Source organism: Strix aluco, chromosome 4, assembly GCF_031877795.1.
Source record: "Strix aluco isolate bStrAlu1 chromosome 4, bStrAlu1.hap1, whole genome shotgun sequence".
Classification (NCBI taxonomy): domain Eukaryota; kingdom Metazoa; phylum Chordata; class Aves; order Strigiformes; family Strigidae; genus Strix; species Strix aluco.
In genome coordinates, this window is record NC_133934.1 from 97,949,690 (window position 1) to 97,972,189 (window position 22,500).

General features: G+C 36.0%; 1 protein-coding gene across 10 annotated transcripts in view; it reads right to left on the bottom strand.

The window, feature by feature from the left end:
* CDIN1 (CDAN1 interacting nuclease 1) overlaps window positions 1-22,500 on the bottom strand; it is a 132,946-nt gene that overhangs the window by 99,916 nt on the left and 10,530 nt on the right. For 5 of the 10 annotated variants that reach the window (XM_074824510.1, XM_074824511.1, XM_074824512.1 and 2 more), the window contains exons 2-4: window positions 4,905-4,950; window positions 3,984-4,048; window positions 671-731 (exon numbers count right to left, since the gene is read on the bottom strand). In XM_074824510.1, coding sequence (XP_074680611.1) covers window positions 671-731; window positions 3,984-4,048; window positions 4,905-4,950 — 172 coding nt within the window. Of the gene's footprint in view, window positions 1-670; window positions 732-3,335; window positions 3,386-3,983; window positions 4,051-4,904; window positions 4,951-22,500 lie in introns of those variants that run through there. The other 5 variants (XM_074824518.1, XM_074824515.1, XM_074824519.1 and 2 more) reach the window with 3 other exon arrangements.

Here is a 22,500-nt window from a genome sequence, read left to right on the forward strand (position 1 = left end):
TTTTTACATCTTCTTTAAGATACTGCAGTTTTTAATGCAAATAACACCTTGCAACCCAAGGCAGATTCATATTGTAGTTAATAAACAGCACCAATGCATTTGTCAAGACTTTAATGGCAACTGTACCTAACTTCTCATACACCAGCTTTTCTAGGAAATGGCTATGCTGAGGAATTTATTCTGCTTAATTGCTTTATATTAAGCAGTTTTCATTAGCCATCCTCTAATCCGTATGAACAGAAATAAACAGAGTCAGAAAAATGAACTGTTTTAACCCTTCCTATTATTAAAAGAAAATCTTAGGTGAGTTTTGTTATTAAAAACAAGGAATCAAATACAAGTAAAACTGATGCAACTCCATTTAACCAATGTGAGAATTTTTACTAAGTTTGTGCATTAAAGACCTATGGTCTGTCTGAAATTTCCAGCAAAATACAAATTCAGAGTTTATTACACATTTGCCTTGAAGTTAAGAGACTAATTACATTAACTGATTTATTAATAAATGGGGCTTTTTGTCTAATTATTGTAAGCACTAACAGACTGGGGAACCATTTTAAATGTCTAATGTGCCTTGAAACAATTTTTTTAGGTTAATTACATTTCTCACTATAGATATGCTCCTTAGGTTTTACACTGGAAGATTAAAGAAAAAAGTAAAGATGATTACCTCATTGGCCAACTCCAGTAATATGGGGGCAGCTGCATTTTTCATCACCCCATTCAGGTACCTAGATAAGACAAAGCCAGGTAATTCTGCAGTGGCAAGAAAAGGCCACTTTATACATGTCAGTATCCCTTGTGAATTTCTTTCATTTGGGGGAAAACACCCCAGTACAGAGTATTTAATGGGAAATCTTTTAGGAAGTAAGTTTTTTAAACAATCACTAACTCTCCAGGGTTGTCTCCTATTCATCTGAAAGATATGTAAATCTCAATTAAGTCACTGGTAAAAAAAACCCACAATAAATCAATAAATTAAAAAACTTTTGGCTTAATGACATACAAATAAATTATATCTGTACTACTTAAAGATGCATCACAGAAAAATAAACCTCTATTATTCACAGTAAAGATTTTGGGTTTTACATGATCTTCAACAACTATGAAGGTGCACTGTACATCTTATTCAATTCACTACTATGCACAAAACCATAAATTCTCGAATTTAATCCAGATTTTATCAACTGGGCAGTAGTTTAAATACTAAAGGCTTTAGTGAAATCAGAGTTTAACAATCAAATAAATATTCTAAAGAGAAGATAAAAGAAGAAACATTTAGGATCCAATACAGGTGAATAGAAAGTCATTATTCTATCAATGGCAAAGGCTTATTTTTTCTGGTTAAGGATATTAGAACAGTATGCATACATGGTGACGTTTCTGACCATTGCTTCACACAACCTGTCCTTCCTTACTTCTGTTACTTTCACTGTTTGATGTTTACTTCAACAATGCCTAAAACCTGTTCCCAGGAGTTGATGGGAACAAGCTATATTATTGGAAGCCCCTTTGTGCTTGCAGCCATATGAAAAAGAACAATAGTTACCAACATTTGAATCTGCTCGTTTATCCTATCTGTATTAGTATAGCACATCATTACTGACATCATTAGAAGGCCACAGCCTTTCTAGCTCCATCATTATCTATCCATCAGAAGACCACTCTTCTGCTCATTAGTTACAGATATTAAAATTCTTTATCATTTTACCTTTCTGTGGAATGGGTGTAACACCTTTACATAAACCTCTTCACAGAGGATTAGAGGGCTTTTTGTTTGCAAGTTATTCTGAGGCTTAATGAATAAGGGAAATGATTTTGGTGTAGCCTATTTCAATTCTACATTTAAAAACCCACAAAACAAGATACCTCGTGTATATTTAAACACTGAAAATTTATAATAGAAGGAAAAAAAGGAGAGATCATAAGCAAAATACCTAACCAGGAAGATTAACTTGAGATTAATGTTCTAAAACATACATCTAGTTGATGGAACAGCATAGCTACAGCTGACAATGGAGTAATTTTCTGTCAGATATTTCTAATGCTACTGGCAATTCTATTATGGACTAACAGGTCTCACATGATGACGGCAATACTGTTCTGAAAAGCTTGCTGATCCTTCTTGTAATTTACCTTCTTGTTTGCCTAAATTTAAGACTAGTAAGTCTCAGCAGAGCAGCAGAAACTACTCCACCCAACAGGGACTGCTGGAAATGACTACCTTCAAAAATTGGTAGTTTCTGACTGAGGAAGGCAATGGGAGCACAATTATCTGCTTGTATGTCAGTGGGAATAGAAAGGAGCACACCACACAGTCTGGGGTTTACAGCAGTAAGATGGATGCTGCAGAAGAGTAGAGAAGAAGACATGTTTGTCATGTTTATGCTTGAAGCATTTCAAACTGGCTTCTGACTCAAGTAGTCTGCCCCTGTAGCTTACGAAACATACTACACAGTAAATCTACTAAAACAGGATTGAGATGAGTTTTCTAACTATTAACCAGAACATCTCTGATTTTAAAACATGTGCATTTTATTCGGCCATGTTAATACATCTGCAATATGAAATACCCAGAAATAGCATAAAGAATGATTTTTCCCTATCACCACCATATAGCTTCATACATAATGCATTAGTTATGTACTGCTATCATACTTCAGACAGTACAGAAGGGAACAGGAGACCAAATCCTCCTACCTGATGTGAGCCAAACTTAATCATACCTACAACCTTACTGACACCAATACAACTGCTGCTTTGCATAAAGCAAAATTTGGTCTCACGTTACAGGTTTAAGTTGTTGGAACTAGTAACACATCATAGAAGTGATTTAAATGATACATATGTTCTAAAAAAGGGTTATTTACACAGCAGTTACAATTAACATGGAGCCCTTCACTGAAACTGTGCTAGTGAAAAGTAAATGAAAATTGTATTGTATATACATGGTTATTACACAACAAAATGTTAAGCCAATAACCTTCCTAAACAAGCATCAACACTAGGAAAAGTGCAATGTGATCCAGTACAAATTTTTGCAGAACCATACAACTACAAAAAAAAGAAAATCAAACCCCCCCAAACAGCACAATTCACACTAGATATTCTGAACCACTGTCTGATATAATCAGGCTGTGCTTAGGTTTTAAACATATGACTCTGCAGAAGCACAGTTAATTGTTTACAAATGAAGGCTTTTTGTTTATTTTCCTGATTCATACAGATTAATATTAAGCATAAATATCAGACATCTATAATCACAAGTATGAACTCACTTGCCATGCAAGCTCCTCAGATATGTCAGTCTACAAAGTAATATTTTAATTGCATACCTTTACCAGTTATCAGCATGCCCCAATTATGTCATTGCAATATTTTTAGCCTATAGAAGTAACAGACAAACTATAAGGTGTAGCAAATACAATTTATTAGCTTGAGATGCAAACAATTGTAAAATATTGTAAAACGACATAAAGGTTTTCATCATCCCTTAACAGCTATTTCTGACAGTTCTGATGATAAAACAGCAGTGATCTAAAAATTAATGCTTTAACTGGCAATGCATGAATTTAATATGCAACTTTTTGTAACGTAACACAGATTTGTCTTAAAAGTACAAGCAACTGTAACAGAACAAGCTCCCTTGCCCTAAGGAATTTATCATCTATATTAGTCTTGACACAGAAATCCTGTAATTACAAACTATAGGCAATATAATAAATACTATCACATGCGCTGCAAAAAATATTTGTTTATCCTTACTTAGAGCCCTTTCTTAATCAGACTGACCAAAAGCTGAAAAATTTCTGCATTTTAACTGAAAAACATTTTTATGTGATCTGTTCTGTAGTCCTCATCCCAAATTTTTACTTTATTTTTACAGAAAATTAGCTTCATAAGCTAATAAGTGAATTTACTCATAATTGCCATAACAATTAGTAGTTATAATGATACTCTTATCCGGGGTGGGGCAGTCATACCTTTGGTAGTAAGTTTCAATAGCTTCAGCAGTGTGATGCTTGGCATGTGTTCTTTTGATTTGTTTCTAGAAAAATGAAAAAACAGTTTTACAAATGTGTCATAGATCAAAACACAGAAATCATGACTGCCCAAACACATGTTCCTTGGCTACACTTTGATATATAAACTGAACTATGTTTTTAGATTCTGTACAGAAATGACATTCAATCTACCTATTGAATTGAACGTCTTCGGACTGTACTGCAATGTACCATATATGTAAAAGCCAATAAGGTCACAATAATTGAATCTAAATAAGTTTACTGAAGGCTGCAGAGGGCAAAGAAAAGCTTGTTCTCTCTTTCAACCTTTGTATTAATTTTCCCTCAATTCAATTCCATCTAAGTCTGGTGCACTCTAGTTTTACAATTCAATTGGCATTTTTAACCAGGAAGAACATTGCTTAAAAACAACTTATTTGAAAAACTACAAAAAGTAATTCCATAGAGACTTGCCACTTGACTGACACCTGTCATCTCATGATAAATGACTCCATTTTCTGCCTCTCTTGCCTTCTGCCACTCCGGCAATGGTCATTTATCATCATCTCTGTCAGCAATGGAAAGCAGCACTGACAGTGCAAGTCAGCAAACATTTAGCACATGGAACCACGCAACACAGGGAAATTATTATTGTCAGAATAATAATGGTTTAGCATAATTTATTACAGGTCCACCAAATAAGCAAAGGGTAGATGTTATTAGACAGATGGATGGGTAGGCTTGGCAGCCATCCACTGAGACTCAGGCGGTGCTTGATGTGGAAAAGGGAACATCCTCCAAACCAATCAGAAAGCTGGCAGTTCAATTACAAAGAAATAAAGGGACATTCATCATTCAATTAGGCACCTGTCAACCCTCACAAAGGAGAAAACTTCTAACCTGGTACTCCTGGGAGAAGATGCTCAGCAGAGTGGACTGCGATTGACTGGAACAAATAAAAGAAGGACAAAGTTAATTACTGGAGTGCACTGCAAAGAAACAAAAGAGAAGGGAGCTTCAAAGGTAGGCCTGCTGCCCTGTAATCTAACAGAACATGAAAACAAGTGTGGAAAAGTTGTTCCAGATGAACACCTCAGACAAAGGCTTCCTGCTGCTAGGTCAAGGAGAGAGCGTACAAGGGAGGGGAGGAAAATATAGCAAGAGTTTCAAAGCAAACGAGCATATTGTATGGGTGATTCCTTTTTCAGTTTCAGAACCCAGAAAGTCCTATCAGGAGCAGGTAGCTGAGTTAAAAGGGAACAGGCAAAAAGGAAAACAAAGCAAAATTTCCATTAATAATTGATGGCGTTAAATTCTATCAGCATTTGGGAACATGCCGCTTGTTCACTGGCAACATATTGAAATTCATTTTGTTAGCAGCAAGGGAACCTCTTCAGTAGCTGTCTCATATTCAGGTTAAAAACTTCCCCCTCTGTCAGAAGTAGCATATGGGACCACTGGAACATTCCCACTGAAACTGATGTGCTTTGAAAATAGAAACTTTCACAGCAGGAAGCTGAGATTCCCCGGAGTCGGTCATTTCCAAAAGCTGCCATAAGCTTCATTCATCTAAAGCTCCACTCAATGTCAAACACCTGGCAATGAAGCAACCTGGAAAGCATTCTTCCCAAGTGGGAATTTTTCTCTCTGAATTGTTAACATTTAGAAATGGGACAAGAGTTTTTTTTCCCCTCTGAAAGGCAATCAATACCACACTGCTACTGTTTTCAATTGTCCTCTGTGGATATATCTACCTCATCACATCCTGAATACAATTAATTACTCCTGATATATTTTCCTACTACATGCAACTTGAACAAATTACAGTCTCAATAAATCGAGTTTTATGGTACAGCAAAGCATTATGAATAATTAACATTTTTCCTTTTGTGAATTTACCTCCTAAGGCATAGCGTAAGTAGTTCAAAGATTCAGCAATCTCTAAAGTCTTGCTCTTCTGCCAGATTTCTTGTATGTGAATTTAACACCTGTATCACATCATCTGTACATTAAATGTAAATATTCTTTCCATACTTAAATGGCCCTTCTTGCGATTTTCACACCTCAGAAATACTAATTTAAGATAAGGAAGTCTTACTCCCATTTTCAAAAGGGAAAACTGAGGCACAGAATGACTAAATGGTTTGTTCAGGCTTAAACAGATGGTATGTCTATGCAGCACAAAAAAAGTTACCTCTAAACCAGCCCGTTGAAGCATCAGGAACAAAGCGACTAGATTAAAGCAGTGCTATATAAAGAGCTTACTAGTTTGTCTTATCTGTATCTGTGCTTCCAGCATCTCTGCCGTAACACCGTATTTTGGGCTTGTCTGCCCAGCGCAACATCTGTGTGACAGCAGTAAACTGAGCCTGATCTCTGGTATTTTACACATGAGAATGTTCACCCTGAGTACTCACTGACTGAATGTTAAAACTGTACAAAAATGATATCAACTAAATATACAGATTTATAAAATTCAGGGATTACAGAAAAATAAATTATAATATAGTAAAGAATTTAAATATTCTTAAATATACATCATTTGACTCATAGGTCAGGAGATATGTACCACAATGCCTCCCCAAAAGGTGCACCATTCAACTGTGGCAACCTTCAACATGCACATGTAATCATTAGAAGGTGAACAAAGGAAAGAAATTAAGATTATATACTTACACAGGCTATATACATATGCAAAGCTAAGGTATTTCAAGTTGATTTATTTAAAAAAAACCCTGCAGGCTATAAATAAGTTGGAGACATATGGCTCCCTAATGGCTCGCCACGTAACTATTATTATCTGGCAGATTTACACGGTCATAATGGTAGAACTGAATTTAGAGAAAAGATGTGGAAAGAACCAAAACAAAACAGGATAGCATTTAACTGAATTTCTGGTTTGAGTTCTCTCCCACTGACATACCAATTTTCGTATTTTTAGGCTATTCCCAGTATGATTACTGTACTTACTGTACCATTATCCTAGTATACCTACTGCCAGATCAAAAAGAATTAAAACCATTATCTCTCTCTTCACACTCCTGACTCCTGTCCATTTTATTTGTTCCCCTGGTGCTCTTGGGTTTTGTCCGTCTCCTTCAGTTTAGTTCAATGCTCCTCTCCTATGCTTCCAACTGCTCAGATCATTTAGTCCATGAACACTAAAAAATTCAGTCCAGTAACTGAGCAAGTTAGATATATACTGGATTGTAGTAAAAAAACATTATGACTGTGATAAAGAGAATTGTTTCAATAGTACTATTCAAACAATTTCCAGCCTTACTACCAGATCCTTCTCCTTCCCCAGGACAAGTGGATTTGTATCTTCACATGGCTGCTTCCATGTTTCTTCTGGTTAACACAGTTCCCCTTTAAAACACTAAAATCACTTATCTGCCACTCAGTGTTTCCTTGACACATTCCATTGCCACAACTTCCTAGTAAAATGAAATAGCTCCTCAAAACACAGCTAGAGCATCTATTGCAAGATGCCATTGACAGAAAACTGAAACGTCATGGTTTCAGAAAGCTCTGAAAAAGACAGTGCTGTGCACTTGGAGAGGGGACAGAAGTCATGAACGTGCATTTGCATTGCAAGACAGCACGATCACAACTGCTGATACTGACAGCAGGGATACTGCCATGTAACTTATCATTACTTCCACAGGAGCAGACAAATTCCTAGGGCTCCATCCATCCTCTGATGCTTCTATACAGGACTACAAAGCAGCAAATGAGCAGACAAAATAATATAGCTGAGATATCCAGGAAAACAAACATAACACTGAAAATACCTTTTATTCAAAATAAAATTTCAGTGCTGAATTATTGCCTCTTATGGAATAAACTTTATAGTAAGCCTCATGGCTTAATGCAAGGCTAGGGATATAGTCAAGTTTCTGTTGAGCAAGCTCTTTTGTAGAGAACCAGCTGCAGAGCCAAGGTACAGATTTGCTGATTTTCTGAAACAAACAAACAAAAAAACCCAGACTCATAATTCTGAGTACTACCTAGTTTAAATAAATAATAAATTAACTTGTTATCCACCTTGTAGAACTAAATCTATTTTCCAGGAAAACAAGCAAACCTTTCTCTTAAGTTCTGTAGCAGCCATTTTCATGGAAACATTTTCTTCTGCAATTCCAGATGGTAATGGATCTAACTCCCAGAGCTCTGTTCAAAGCAACCAGCCTCACTCTTCAAATACCTTCTTTTTCTTGTACACCAGCATCCATAATGAATCAATTTACCTTTTGTTACTCTGTGTTGATGTCAGTGGCATACTTCCATCTGAATGCCTGATGCATTTTGTGCTCTTGTCAATACATAACTGGATTTAGACAGAAAACTGTGAAATCTAAAATCTGCTAAAAATGCCCACTTTTTAAAAAGAAAATAACTTTTATTTTAAAAAAGTCATTTCTAGGTTCAAAATTATATAAAGATATAAAAAATTGCTTATCATTAAAAAAAAAAAGTATTACAGATATCAAAGTCCATATTTAGAATGGGATGCCCAAGTCAGACCAGAACAAGAGATAAGAGAAATTATCTCTATGAACTTAGAGATCAGTCAAGCTAAAAAGACAACTGCAAGTCTGGTGCTGGAAAAAGAATATGCCTTATGGTCATTTAATATATAAGAACAAAATTTAGACCATTCTCTTCTAATGAATCCCAGAATTTGGTAGAGGAGGAATGCTATCATCCCTGGAGAGTATTTCAGAAATGTTTTGCTTTGCAATGAGTATTCATATATAAACTAGTAACAGATAATATGCTGATGCAGATCAGTGCTTCATAACTAGAGCTGATATAAAACTCTAGCCAAGAAACAGCTAGTAAGAATGAATTTAATTGGATCAGATCATCTCAACATAGCAGGCTATCAGATTTAGTCAAGATCTGGGGTGCTGTCCAACTTAATATTTGATATTTACTACAGCCTCATCAGGAGAAAATCCAAATATGACAACTTCTGCAAATATTATATTATCAGACCTTGCAAATAATTCATTCTTTAGGGATAAAACTTACACCTTTCTACTTTACTCATGAAAACATAAAATTTTAGGTACAAAACCTAAACCTTCACTTATTTCAGCTATTAATTTTAAAATGAGTTTCCTATCCCTCACCCTTAACTCCACAGTTTTGCCTAAAATAGAAAGCTTTACATTTCATGTATTTTACCATGGAACAGAGGAAGAGTATCTAGGGAGATCTGTACAAAAAAAAAGTAAGTCAAGAGTAAATATGAACTGCAGTATTTAATCCAGTAATTATTCACACAAGTGGGGACAAGCAGGAGGAAAGCAAAGTCCATCATGAGACATATATATAGACTAGCCTCATTTTTTTTAAACAAATGAAATCTACAAAGAACATTGCTTCATTGCTTTCCTTTCACAAAATGGAACATGTCACCTTGATAAGACGGTAAATATATTGGTTAAAAAACTGCCTGTGGGGGCAGGAGCTGTGTTTCCAAAATTCATGTTACATGTGAAATCCCAAAGCAGCAGTGTCAAACCTTCTCTTGGAAGTGCATACAACACTGCACTTGGCTACTGTAGGAATTCAGGTAGGGGGAGAAATTGTTTCTTTCCTTCCACAGTCTCCAGCGTGAGTATATAGTGCTAGTCATATCCCTTTCTGAAATGTTCTGAAACAGACAGCAAGACACTCTTATTTCTAATAACTGGAAAAGAAGTTCCCCTTTCCAGGTATAAGTTTTAAAGTATTTTTACTAACGCAATATCGAGCTTTAAAATAAAAGGAATACATACAACTTAGGGCTAGAATTGCATGGTGTTGCCATGCGGGATTAAGAATCTATGTGAGGAAAGATATATATATCTATTTGACAAATTTAAATGAATGGGGGTGGAAGGGGAATCCTCCTCACAGCTATCCTGAAATTCCAGAATGTGTGTCTAAAATACATTTTTCCTGTTACATTATCAAAGACATGAAAGAAACCCAAACAGCCTTTTAATTCTCATCTTCTGTACTGCAAATGCTTTGGAACAGGGACTCCTAAAGCAACCAATGTTTCCATACTGCTTATCACATGCTAACCATAACATGCTCTTATTTCTGAAAGCTCTGTCAGTAATGGATTTCAAATAGATCTAGCAGCATTGGTTCAAATGTGTAACACATGAATGGATGCTTAAAGCCTCCGTGGCTTCCCAGAACTGCAGGATGTAGGCTAGCAAGCACCACAGTTATACCTGTAAACCAACTAAAGCTCGTCTGATGATGAACCTTGCACCTGGGAGGAGGTGACAACTAGCGGATTCTCAGAATTTCTTCTAGTGTCAGGATTGTCAGGACAGGAAAAAGGCTCCTTAGCAGTCTGAATGGTTCCACATGAGGATCCAGGAATGCTCAGGAATAACAAAGGCCTACCAAAGCCTGAGAACCAGTACATTTATATGCATCCAGGCACTGCAGAACATGGAACAAGGGAGGGAGACTCACTGACCTCTAGAATAGTTATGGCTTCAACCTCTCTTCACTGCAGCTTTTAATATTAAAATCTTTCCTGAAGTTTTAATATGCTTCTGGTCACTCCTCTGAAAGAAAATTCTCAAAAAGCAGATTATTGTCTCTGTACACATTTGTACTTTATCATTCACAAATCTAACATTGATTCATCAGAAGTCAGTGAATTACCAATTTAAGCTAAATCAATATATGTGTCTATATGTGTGTGTGAGAGAGAATACATGTGTTTAAATCAATACATGAGTTTGAATTGGAGTAACTAAGTAACATAAAAGTACCTAAGTTTATAGTTACAACACAGCAATTTCTGTAAAGTGGCTATCTTCCAATGCTACAGCTTTCCAGCTACATCAGTTCAAGTTCAGGATACAAAACAGTTTTATTATTTCTTCATAAGAAGACTTCCATACAATGAAACATTATCAGTAGCTACTACTTTGGGAACTACAAAGCCAATTCAGTGCTGTTGGGGAAAAATTCAATAAATATATATTTATATGACAAGAAGTACCTGCTGGTATGCTCATTTCAGACTTAGTACGATCACGTTTAAAATCAAGATAAAATTCAAGCTCATCTGAAGAACTATAGCCCTAATCAATTTTGAAATTCTCCGATATCCAGTTCAATAAGCTGTACAACAGTTCAACTCAAAAGGTTTGAATATGAATCACTTACTAAAAATTGTCTTTGCATCAAAATCGATTTCATACCTTTGGTAGGATCAAAAATAAAAAGCAAAAGTAAAGAGTCCAAGGAAAAAGACATCCTGCATTGCAGGCTTACACTCTCCAATGATAATAAAAAGATTAAACGCAGGCATGTGCATACAACTTTGCTGCCTATAGCCAGGGTTTTGAGAATAACTGTATGACAAAACTCCGAGAAGGCTACTTGAGAAGAGTCATCACTTCTATGACCTTGACACTGGTTGGTCCCACAACTTCTATAGAATTTAGTGATGTGCGAGAACAGATGATGGTGCAATACATAGAAATGGCAGCATTTAAAATTCATAGTAGCATAAGGCCATTACTTTTCCCACTGGGCCACTTGAACTTTAATAATGTCTGACCTAGTTGGCCAATAAGTTCTAGCAGCAGACAGAGGAAAATTGCCAGTATTAGATACTGTTTGAATGATTTTTCATTTAGAAAGACTTAGAAGTTCCTTTAAGAACAGGGCACCAATTCTTCCTGTAGACACCTCATTTTTGGTGTCTGTTGTAATGGCCAGTATATTTTAAAACAACTGCAGACTATGAACAATCTGTATCAGCCATGAAAAAAATAAAATGCGGAGGTAAATACAAATTATCAATACAGGCAATGATCACAAAATAATGCTAGCTCTCCTCTTAGAGCTAGCTTTATCTTCCATCTTAGAGATAAATTCAACCTTTCACCCACACCACAAAAATCTAAGTTTCAACAGCAGTAATAAAAGTGTAACATAAAATATGCCATATTCAAATGACTACAGAGTATTTCTGATCAAGTCCCCCAAATGAAAAGAGAAGTCAGAAAAAAGACGCTATTTTTCCAATTTTCATATATATGCTTATGATGAGAAGAACAGCATTATGCTTTAAAAGTGGATAAACATTGGCAGATATTATGGTTAAAAATGGAACTCTGAAAACATAGGAACAGAAGAGTGGTATTTTCAAATGAAAGGAAACTATTTTTTGGTCTTATTGTCTTTGTAAGCAAGTACAGAAAATAGATAGTAATTTGCCTGAGATATTGTTCTGATATTTTTTCTTTCCAGAGTTAGACAGCACAGTGCTTGTTGCATGAATGTTTGAAACCTACTTAAATGTCAAACCCACATAGAGACCCTTGTAAGTAAATACTCTTTCACTCATGTTTCAGGTAAGGTCTTTTCCATAAAAACATAAAACTATTTTGTAAGGTTCAATTTTCAAGCTGAAAAATAATTTCAGATGCAATACAGAACCAAAACATATTCACACCACAGCTTTAAAAACTACAGTGTGAGTGCTAAAACATAACATTAAAAGTCTAAAATATTCTGACATCAGGCTTTAATGACTATTGAATCTTTTCACCTTACACATACCAGAACTTCTCTGGTACCCTTTGATCATCTAGTCAGGGAGTCAACAAAAGAAACTCATAGAAGTCAAATAGGGTTTGCCTCCCACATACACCTTGATAACCATAGTACTTGTCCTCCACATCTCCATCTCCTGGTATTCTCTAAAATTCTCCTTTTAACTCTGCCAACAAAATTTCTCAGAAAATTAAATAAAAAAAGCAATGCTTGAGAATAACATAAGGAGATGATTTGCTATGTCCTTGTCCTCAATGAATCCAAGTTACTTAGCAAGAAGAAAAGTTTCTCAATGTCCAGGAAAGAATCAGTGAACACACCCCAAAGCAGCGGCATAGAGCAGCATACCTGAGACTGAGAGAAAAAAGCAAAACCTCTGCAAATTCCTTGTTTGCACTTAACTGTACATCATCCATACTTTATTTCTATCTACTTCAGTTAAGATTATACAGAAAACATGTTTGCAAGTTTTAAGTCTTTCTCTGAGTACCACAATCTAAATGTTGAACCATTAGACAAAAATACACAAAAATTGTAGTTATCTGATCACGGCTGTGCAAAGAATGATACTCCTAGGCTGCAACAGCAATGGAGCTCAACAAGCAGTTAAGGCAAAGAAGCTACAATTTAAACCAGGGATTTATCCCTCACCTTTCCTATCTGCCCTCTTGATAGGGCCAAGGTCCATACATTGAAAAAGCATTCACTTAGTAGGCTATTACTGGAAAGAACTATTTGATATATTCATTTTGTGTACATCTTCCTCATTCTGTCTGGTTAACTCTTATCGTGCTACATCCCTGCCCCCCAGGAAAAGAATCAGATTATAGAATACGTTGTCAAGGGAAATTTTTCAGACTCAAATCTTAAATTTCCTGACTGTGGAGAAAGGGGAAAACTATTCTACTATCACTTCTTTTTTATTCAAAGCTATATTGTCCTGTGTAAACAAGATGTTTAAATTTAATTTTAGAAAACTATTTTTATGAGTGAATGGCAATTTGAAGCTAATTAGACTGTTCATTTTACATTAAAAAATTAGGCTGTATGTAAAAAGCATATCTGTGCCAATCTGAAACTAAACAAATCCCCAAACACCCTTAAACAATTTGCTCCTAAAAATATATAATCAAATTTAGAAAACTATAAATTATATTTAAATTTATTATTTACAAGCAATTAATTACAAAGACAGCCAGGTGGCTTTCATTACATAAATTACTGTTAATGACACTTGCCTCATGCTGCTACTGTATTTAGCATTTGCATGCATCACATGTCAAGCACACATACTGTTGCATACCTATCTCCAGGGTAGAAAGTGAACACCTAAAGTCAAGAAAGCTTCCAGTAATACAATCAAAATTGTCAATTCCTTAAACAAGTCAGGATCCAATCTTATTAATGTTTCCCATACAGGATACAATTTAAAGAATTTTAGCTCTATCAAACATGGATGATACAGAAGAGTAGTTTTAAGTAAATTCCAGTTTTGGGTACAATACAGATTTAAGGCAAGAAATTAATCCATTTATAGATAGTCCCCTTGATATTTTTAGTCTTAAGCCCTATACAGTGTTTATCATTTAAAAGTTTATTATTTTAAAGCTACGCGTAATTAGAAAACAAAAGAAAAAAAAAAGAGAATAATTCTTGTCTATCTACCTAGTCAACAGTGCAGTACTTTGCCCTGTATCTCTAAGTTATTATACCATATATGTAGATATTTACAAAGTCTACTTTCAGCCCCAGGGGTACAGCTTACTGTGTCATAGAGGGAATAAACTAATTTCATTCCACTACTTACTTCCCATCGGAAAGATGGCAGAAATGCACTAAGAAGGAAATCGAGCTGTTCCTTTTTACTAGTGGTCTTCCAGCACTCTTTTTAAAAAAGCCGTCTACCTACAACTGGCAGGCAATATGCAGGGAACATTTGACAAGAGGTGATCACAACATTACATTATTCTATCCGAAAACCTCTCTAACCTTCTTTTCTACTCCTACCAACAGGATTTTCCTTTCCCTTCCTTCTCTTTCCAGAGATTTAATTTTTGGTGTTCTTTGCACTGCTCTGAAAATCTGTACAATGACTATATGCTTTGCTTCCTGCAGTGCCGCAGAAAAGGTTGGGTTTCCAGGAGAACTCTTACGCACCAGACTAGGTTCACCATATAGCATCACCTTCATTAAGCACCAAAATTTGACCAGTCTTGGTAGAATGGGCCCAAAGGCCTCGGTAAATAAATGCGGAAGCCAAGGAAGAAGGAAAACTAGTTCAACATCAAACATTTATTCTAAAATAAACTGAGAGTTACCTCAACATGCATCAAGTCATATGGCATGACTGACACTTTTTAAATTTCTGGGAGTTGTCAAAAACATAATAAAAATATACATTGCTGTCTTTACGTTAAGCACATAAGGACTAGACTTCGCAAAAAAAATAAAATCCATGAGAAGGGTGTAACTAAACTTCACTGGAATTCAGTGGAATTTGACTGTTAACATCCTTCAGGCAGCCTTCAAAAAGGCCTCACACAAAACATCCCAACTTTATCCTTTTAAAGTCTCTCTATATTACAGTAAAGCAGCAAAGGCCACAGTACCTTTTTCTCCTTCAGATTATCTTTTATTTATTCTTCACATTTAAATATCAGGTCTTTGTATGTTACCTAACTTCTAAGAGTGGCAAACTAGCAGAACTAGGACATCAGAAGACAGTGGAAATTGAGAAGTTGGAGAAAAAAATATTCTGAATTGGACTGTTTAGATTTCTGCATGTTAGTCAGTAACTAACAACTTTTCTGGCATATTCTTATAAAAGCATGTCTATTCTTGTAACAGACTCAGTCACCCCCTCCACTTTTAACTAATGGGCATCTGAACACGTTTCCCAATCAAAAATAGGGATGTCGAGACCTAGTTTATAGAAATTAGAAGATTTAGAGGGAAGAAGGGGGCTAAGCCATAAATTAATACTAATTTGGGGTGGATATCCTTTGTTTTCAAGCTTCTTTTAAGAATAAGTAAAAGTTTCTTCTTTCATTTAGAAGTAATTTCTCCTTCCCCACAACAGTAAAGCTTCAAGGCCAAGAACGGAAAAAATGGCATGAATGTAACTTTTAGCAGAGCAGATATGCAAATATTTTTTCTCTCAGTACCCCAAAGTATTTTGTTAATGCACCACTTTCCACTAAACCAACTGCAAACAAATCTTTAACTTAAAGTTATGGCTGTTCATATGTAATCTGTTACCTGGATTAAAAAAAAAAGGCAGAAGGCCTCTCTAGCCACCTAATCACCATATCAATGACACATGCCACAACAGAGAAGCACTAGTTTATTTGATTGATCATGGTAGATAAACTCCAAATAACAGAGAAATTAACAAATGCTTGACATTTGCTCAACATCCATTATTCTGACACTGCTTTCAGGATTTCAAAGCCTGGGAGTATGCTTAATCAACATTCATATTCCCTAGTGAGCTACAGGCACCATATTGCGCCCCGCCTTAGTACTGATGAAAACTGCATATTGGCCATTTCCAAAATGTTCTGGGACTCCACACAGGGCCCCTTCTCTCCCTTGTTCCTGTTCTGCAGTTTTCTTTTAAACACTTCCAAGACAAAAGCATCTGCCAGTTTTTCTCTCTGGGGATGTATGCAAAATGAACTTAACAGTTTTAAGGCAGGAGAAACCCTCACATCTAAATTCATTCATAGGACAGAAAAAGGCCTAAGAGGCCTCTCTAGGGACAAAACCCTGCTGAAATTTTCCCCGACAACAGTGGGAGCTTTATAAAATCTAAGTCCAGACAATTTCCAATTCAAATGCCCAGCATAGCATGACCTTTGTCAGATCTATGAGCCCTAGATGCACCCACTATTTTTTTATTCTAACCAGCACAGACATTAGACAGGGCACTACTGCTAAGCAGGAGGTTGAATATTTGCATGCTCTTCTATTGTGAAAATGTAACAGTGACAGCACTGTGTCGAATTCTTTTCCCCCTAGAACTTTAACTCCATAGGAGAGGCATAGCTGACAGATGACTCTCCCAACATCTGTGTTATGTACACTGCACAGCTGAGGAACCTTGGATCACTGTCACGGCTTCTCGGAGATGACCTACACCTTTCTTATATCTACCCGTGATCAAAAAAGTAAAATAAAAATTTGAAAACGCCGGTTTTTTAAATGAAAAGTAAATATGGCAAGAAAGATTAACATAATTTAGTCATTAAGCTGTTCACATAGCAGCTCACCATATGTTGTATAAATGTCCTATACAAAATAATTTATCAGACCTGACACGTTGCACATCATATTGTATTATTTAATATGCTTACTAAAATTTCATGGATCAAGCGCCACTTCTGAAAGCATACAGAAAGCCCTAGAAAATATTTCTTCATCTTCCATGATTTATTTTGATTACCTTTTACAGCTACATGATAAAGTGGAACTTGCAAAATTACGAGGTTAAGGTTTACACAGCTATTGCTTCATATAGTAAAATATAACAAATGGCTCTATGTCTATATAGGATTTTACTTGCATTTAATATTCAGAAGCACATCAAACTAAGCACATTGCTTTCCACTGCATATTTTAATATTTTAACTGGTTATTTCAGTAAACATCCCCATTCATTAATGCAAAGTTCCATTGAGATGTATATATATCCTTGATTAAGAGACTAAAGAGCTACGAATTATAAAATCAACTAAAGCAAATAATTAATATGTGATACATGTTGACCAACCCAAACCTGTCTACATAGAAATAATATTAATTTCTACATAGTAGCTGATACATTTGAATATTTTTAAATAACTGAGCTTTAAAGTGTTAGAATGGCAAGCATCTGCACCCAGATAAACAGACAAAATTCTCTATCCAAAAACCTCAAACCCACAAAAATAATAATGAATGATCACCTGTCACTGGCAGTCTGTGTCTAAATAGTAAATTAAAACAAAAAGTGTAAGCAGGAAGTTTGTGGGTAATAGTTGTTGGGCAACCAATGGGATTTGTTTGGGAAAAAATGCTCTGCACTTAGAGGACATACCAAACAGATAGATATAGCTAGAAAAATATTTAGACTGAAACCATGCATTTATTCCATAAAAGACCATTTTCCTTTTTCTCTCTCAGACCACTGATGTCAAAGGAACACAATACAAATGAGATAAAAAACGCAGTCTGACCTCTCTTTCTGGTCAATAATTAAATTTTCCTGTTTCTAATAATAGGATGAAGAAAAACATATTCTTGTGTCAGATTAACTCATTGCAATGAGGTCATTAAACACTGTATTTGGAATAGAACTTGCTTGGCCTACTGGAGTACCTGCTAACTAGTCAAAGCAAATCTTCCTTTTTAAGCTCTGTAAGAATCAGAAATCTAGCTTATGAGTTATTTTTATCTTTTTATATTTTGTGTATCCACGATAATGCTTGTCTAGGAAGACACATTGCTCAGCTGTATTGAGAACTGGACAGCTGCACTGACAACATGTATTTTATATTAATGCTGGAAATGGCTAACGTTCAATAGACTTTTCATCTGTAGGAACCTATACTTACTCTCTGGCTATTAGTTATCGTACTTTGCACCAGCTGTAGCCTCATAATGAGTATCTGCATTTCACAGAAGTGCAATAAAAAACTGGATGTTACCAGTATCTATAGTGGACCGATAACAAGTTCTGCCATGTCCTAGCCAACCACAAATGGGGAGAGAGATATGTGGTGTCCTTATTGCTGTCTGGGTCCTCAATTAACAATGAGGAACTCCAAAAGACCCTTTATATTAATTCAGTCACAGGAGTGAGTATTGCCTCTATTTTGGTCACAGTTTTTACATCGTCTTTGAAACAGCTTCAGACAGGCTGCATTACACAAGAGACTACCTTTGCTATCACATGGGTCTTACTCAAAGAAATATTTGACAACATTCTGCTTTCTATGGAAGAAGAATGTGTGCTATCTTAGGACCTTTTTATTCAGTGTTGAAGCTTCTGGGGGTATCTGGGAATCAATGCTATCAGTGCTCTCAATGCTTCCAAGACCTTGCAGGCCTAGATACAGATATACAAATAGAGGACATTCACCCAAAAATAAAGTCCTCTTCAGCACCACATCCTGACCTGAAGCCATTTTGACAGTTTGGATGGACAGCAACACTTGCTTAAATATCCTATTCAGATGAGAAAGATAAAACAGGGGACTGAAGTTCAAGAATTGTCCAGCATAAAGCAATGAGACTGCCACTTTCAATCAGGCTACTGGATATCCTGGAGCATCCACTGGAAGGGATAATACATTCCATTCATATCACTACCACATTCAAAACATTATGGACACTAGAATTTAAAAGAAACATGTATGAAAATAAAACATAAGATAGACAAAAATGCTTTAGTTGCTGACAAAACCGAAGTTTTCAACCTAAGGGGTTCACAAACCAAAACATTCTTCCCACAACAGGCAGAGATTCCTGTTTGGCACATTTAAGCCTGCTGACAAGAAGTTCATTTGCTTTGAATTCTTCATTTGAAGTCCATGGACAACAAGGACTCCATGAAATACAAGTTGAAAACTAATGATAGAGCGTGAAATCTTAGCATGCCAATGGGAGTTTGAAATCTACTTGTATGGTACCAATTAGTCAAACAAATGAACAAGGCTTCTAACCATCACTGGATCTGAAGAAAACAGAGCAGTATTTTTCCACTCCTCTTCCAATGCTGTCATTCTTTTTTTCTAACAATACTCTATCAGGCTTGTCTTAGAGCACCATTTTTGTAAGATCAGTTACTGTATTCCGTATTCTTACAGAAATTAATCCTTACCATTACTTCACTCAGTTTAAAGTATAATACAAGCTTCTGAGACTTTCACATTGCAAACAGATACGGTATTTTCACCAGGAACTTAAAGGAATAAACAATTAAAAATGACTCTCATAGAAGCATATACGTTATTTTGTTAAGTGATGTGATAAGCTATGGGGCATATATCAGGACCAAAATGGTTGTAGTCATTAATTTAAGTAATAAATCACAGGTCCTGCCAACAATGACAGCAAACAGATGCTAACAAGAAAATGTATTATTTAATATTGTCCTGTGTTAAAAAAACGTAAGTGTTTAGGACACATCTTAAATTTTTATAATAATATGCATTTAATACATTACTGTTTTGACACATACAAGAATCAAATTTATAGGTCTCATTCGGCACTTGCTTTCTCTTCTGTGAACACAGAATGGATTCCTGAGGGAAAAAAAGCTCAAGAAGTGAATGTTTCAAATGCACAAAATAGATTTGTTTGTCTTGCTGTCTTGAAGTAAGTATCATAAGCACTGAATCTCGTTAGAAAGTGAAAACCAACATATTTGCCTTTATGTAAACAGAAGTTTTCCCTGGAAGTTCCCAGGAAACTCAAACAACTATGAAGTTTATCTATATAGACAGCAAAAGATCTTATCATTTGCTACAAAGTTGAAAAAATAATTCCATACAATCCTTACAAGCAGCATGTTGGTACTGAGTAACTCTCAATGACCTGCTAAATTATAAAAATAGCAGAAGTTTCATTTTCCATTGTGACTTATTATTTGTTTCCTACATCACTTTAAATAATACCATGGAACGCTGATTTTCACCAACTGCATCCCTTGCAAAAATGCCAAAACCAAATCAAAACCTATGTTAGTTATTAAAAATGTGATCTATTCCATCCCTTCCATTCATAGCCACCCCCCTCTCAGGACTCTGAAAGCCACACAGAATGATGATCTGATTCAAGTACTGACATCTGAAAGTGGAGGAAATGCAATTATGCCTTTTGGCAAGCCCAGCCAAACTGAACAGAACCACTGCGCATATACCTTCCCCAGCACTGCATCTCTGGTGCTGTACAGCCTGCTGCATAAGGTCCCCCTGCAGGAGGGTCAGTTGTTTCTAAGAAGATCACTGCTGTTTCCAAACCTTTTTGTTTTGCTTTAAGGAAACTGTTTGGATAATAACACTCCTGTTTGCATTCTGTTTCACTTTCATTTTCAATCAACTCCTCCAGGTATCAGCACAGGTCCTTTCTTTGAAGTGCTTCACTCAATGCTTTAAAACACTTGAGGAAGCAGTGATCAGAGTATGGAAACTAAATTTTCTTCATTAAATCTACTGAAGCAGATATTAAAAATGCATTTAATATACTGGGGATGGCTGGTGGGCATCACTGACTGTGACAGGCCAGTTACTGATGAGCTGCTGTCAGACGGCCTTCTCAGCAGGGATCTGTGTCTAAGGCTGCTGAAGGACAGCAATATCTTCCCTTGTGTGTAAGCTCTATTCATCTCCCAAGTATTTACTAAATCACAGACCTCTGCACACAAACCCAGTGTTTCAGCGCATGCTAACAAATGATGGATGGCCTAGTCAATTCGTTATGTCCTGAAAGCGTGATTTCCTGCCATTCCAATCATCAAACCTCTAGAGCCTTCAGAGCTGATCAGTCCTGGAGAATATATTTTGCAGGCTCTATTAAAGGAGTAGAGGTTCTTTCCATTAGTCTCAAACTTTTTTTTTTTTCCTGGCTGATTTAAAGAGAACTCCCTCCTTCCCCCTCCTTTCAACAACCACTACCACTCTTATCTGTGTAAAGTATTCAGGGCATGTACTGTTAGTATGTTAGCAAAATAGCACTCCTGGAACACCAGCCAGTTTAAAAGACAGATTTTGTTTGTGACTACTATAAAACACGACAATCTTTTATTTAAATTCATCTATACGTCTTTATTATGTAACCTAGACAACCCCAAAAACATTTTGTAACTTAGATTCTTTGATCAAATACCTTTTACAGCAAGGGAGTGCTCAAAAGGACCCATTTTCTTTGTATTTGCCTAGTGAAACATATCAGAGCTCTCTTAATTGTGTTCCTCCTAAAAGCATAAGCCACTTAAGAATAAACTTCCGATGTTCCAAAGACAGGTTAGCTGTCAAAGAAATAAAGCTTCTAGATTTCACCCTTTTCATAGCAAGGCAATATACTTGACAGTCTTTATTCTGCATGCTAGAGGAGAAATTTTATTTAGCTTACCTATTCAATGATCTATAGGACCAGAATATATGTACCTCACAGTTCTTATTCTGAAACACAGAGCTTCAAACAAGTTAGTGCACAGCTGCTGAAGAGTTCACTCTCTACAGTACAGCACAGTTTTTGAAGGTGGTATAACAGATATGAGTAAAGTTTAGGTAAATAAGCATCTGGTTACTCTGAAATGCAAAGACCTTGGATTTCTTTGCTTGCTAGGTGTGATACAGCCATAGCCAGCACAAACCAATCCACATTGCCCTACCATTCACCTCAACCTTGACCTGGAGATTAAACTCACTTTTATTGCACACAAAGGTCATCTGTGTTAGGTCAAAATTCAAAGTCTCTTGTCAGCTAAGGTTGATATATTCCAACCTTTCCTACTCTAATGCATCAAATTTTTCATGGTGAGGTCATATTCAGCAGACAGTGTATTCAGCAATTTATCGTGCCATTGTAATATAGCCCAGAATATGATTGTCCAAAAACCAACGCATGAATAAAATATTTTCCCCTCTGATGTAGCAAAACCCCTCTGCTCATAAAATTCTAGACTAGACTTGTTTGCAGGCTTCAAAAGAATGATACAATATGGAACTGTTTCTGAAATACAGTCAAGAATTACCATTTTTATCATCATTGTCCTTAAGTACAAGCAACATGAATATAATGGTATCCTAAAATCCACAAGTCAATTAAAATGCACATATGGTCAGCGTTAAAACTTCCACTTCATCCTTCCTTAACAACCACCATAATCTGTCCCTTAAATCTACAGACATCTGCTGGTCTG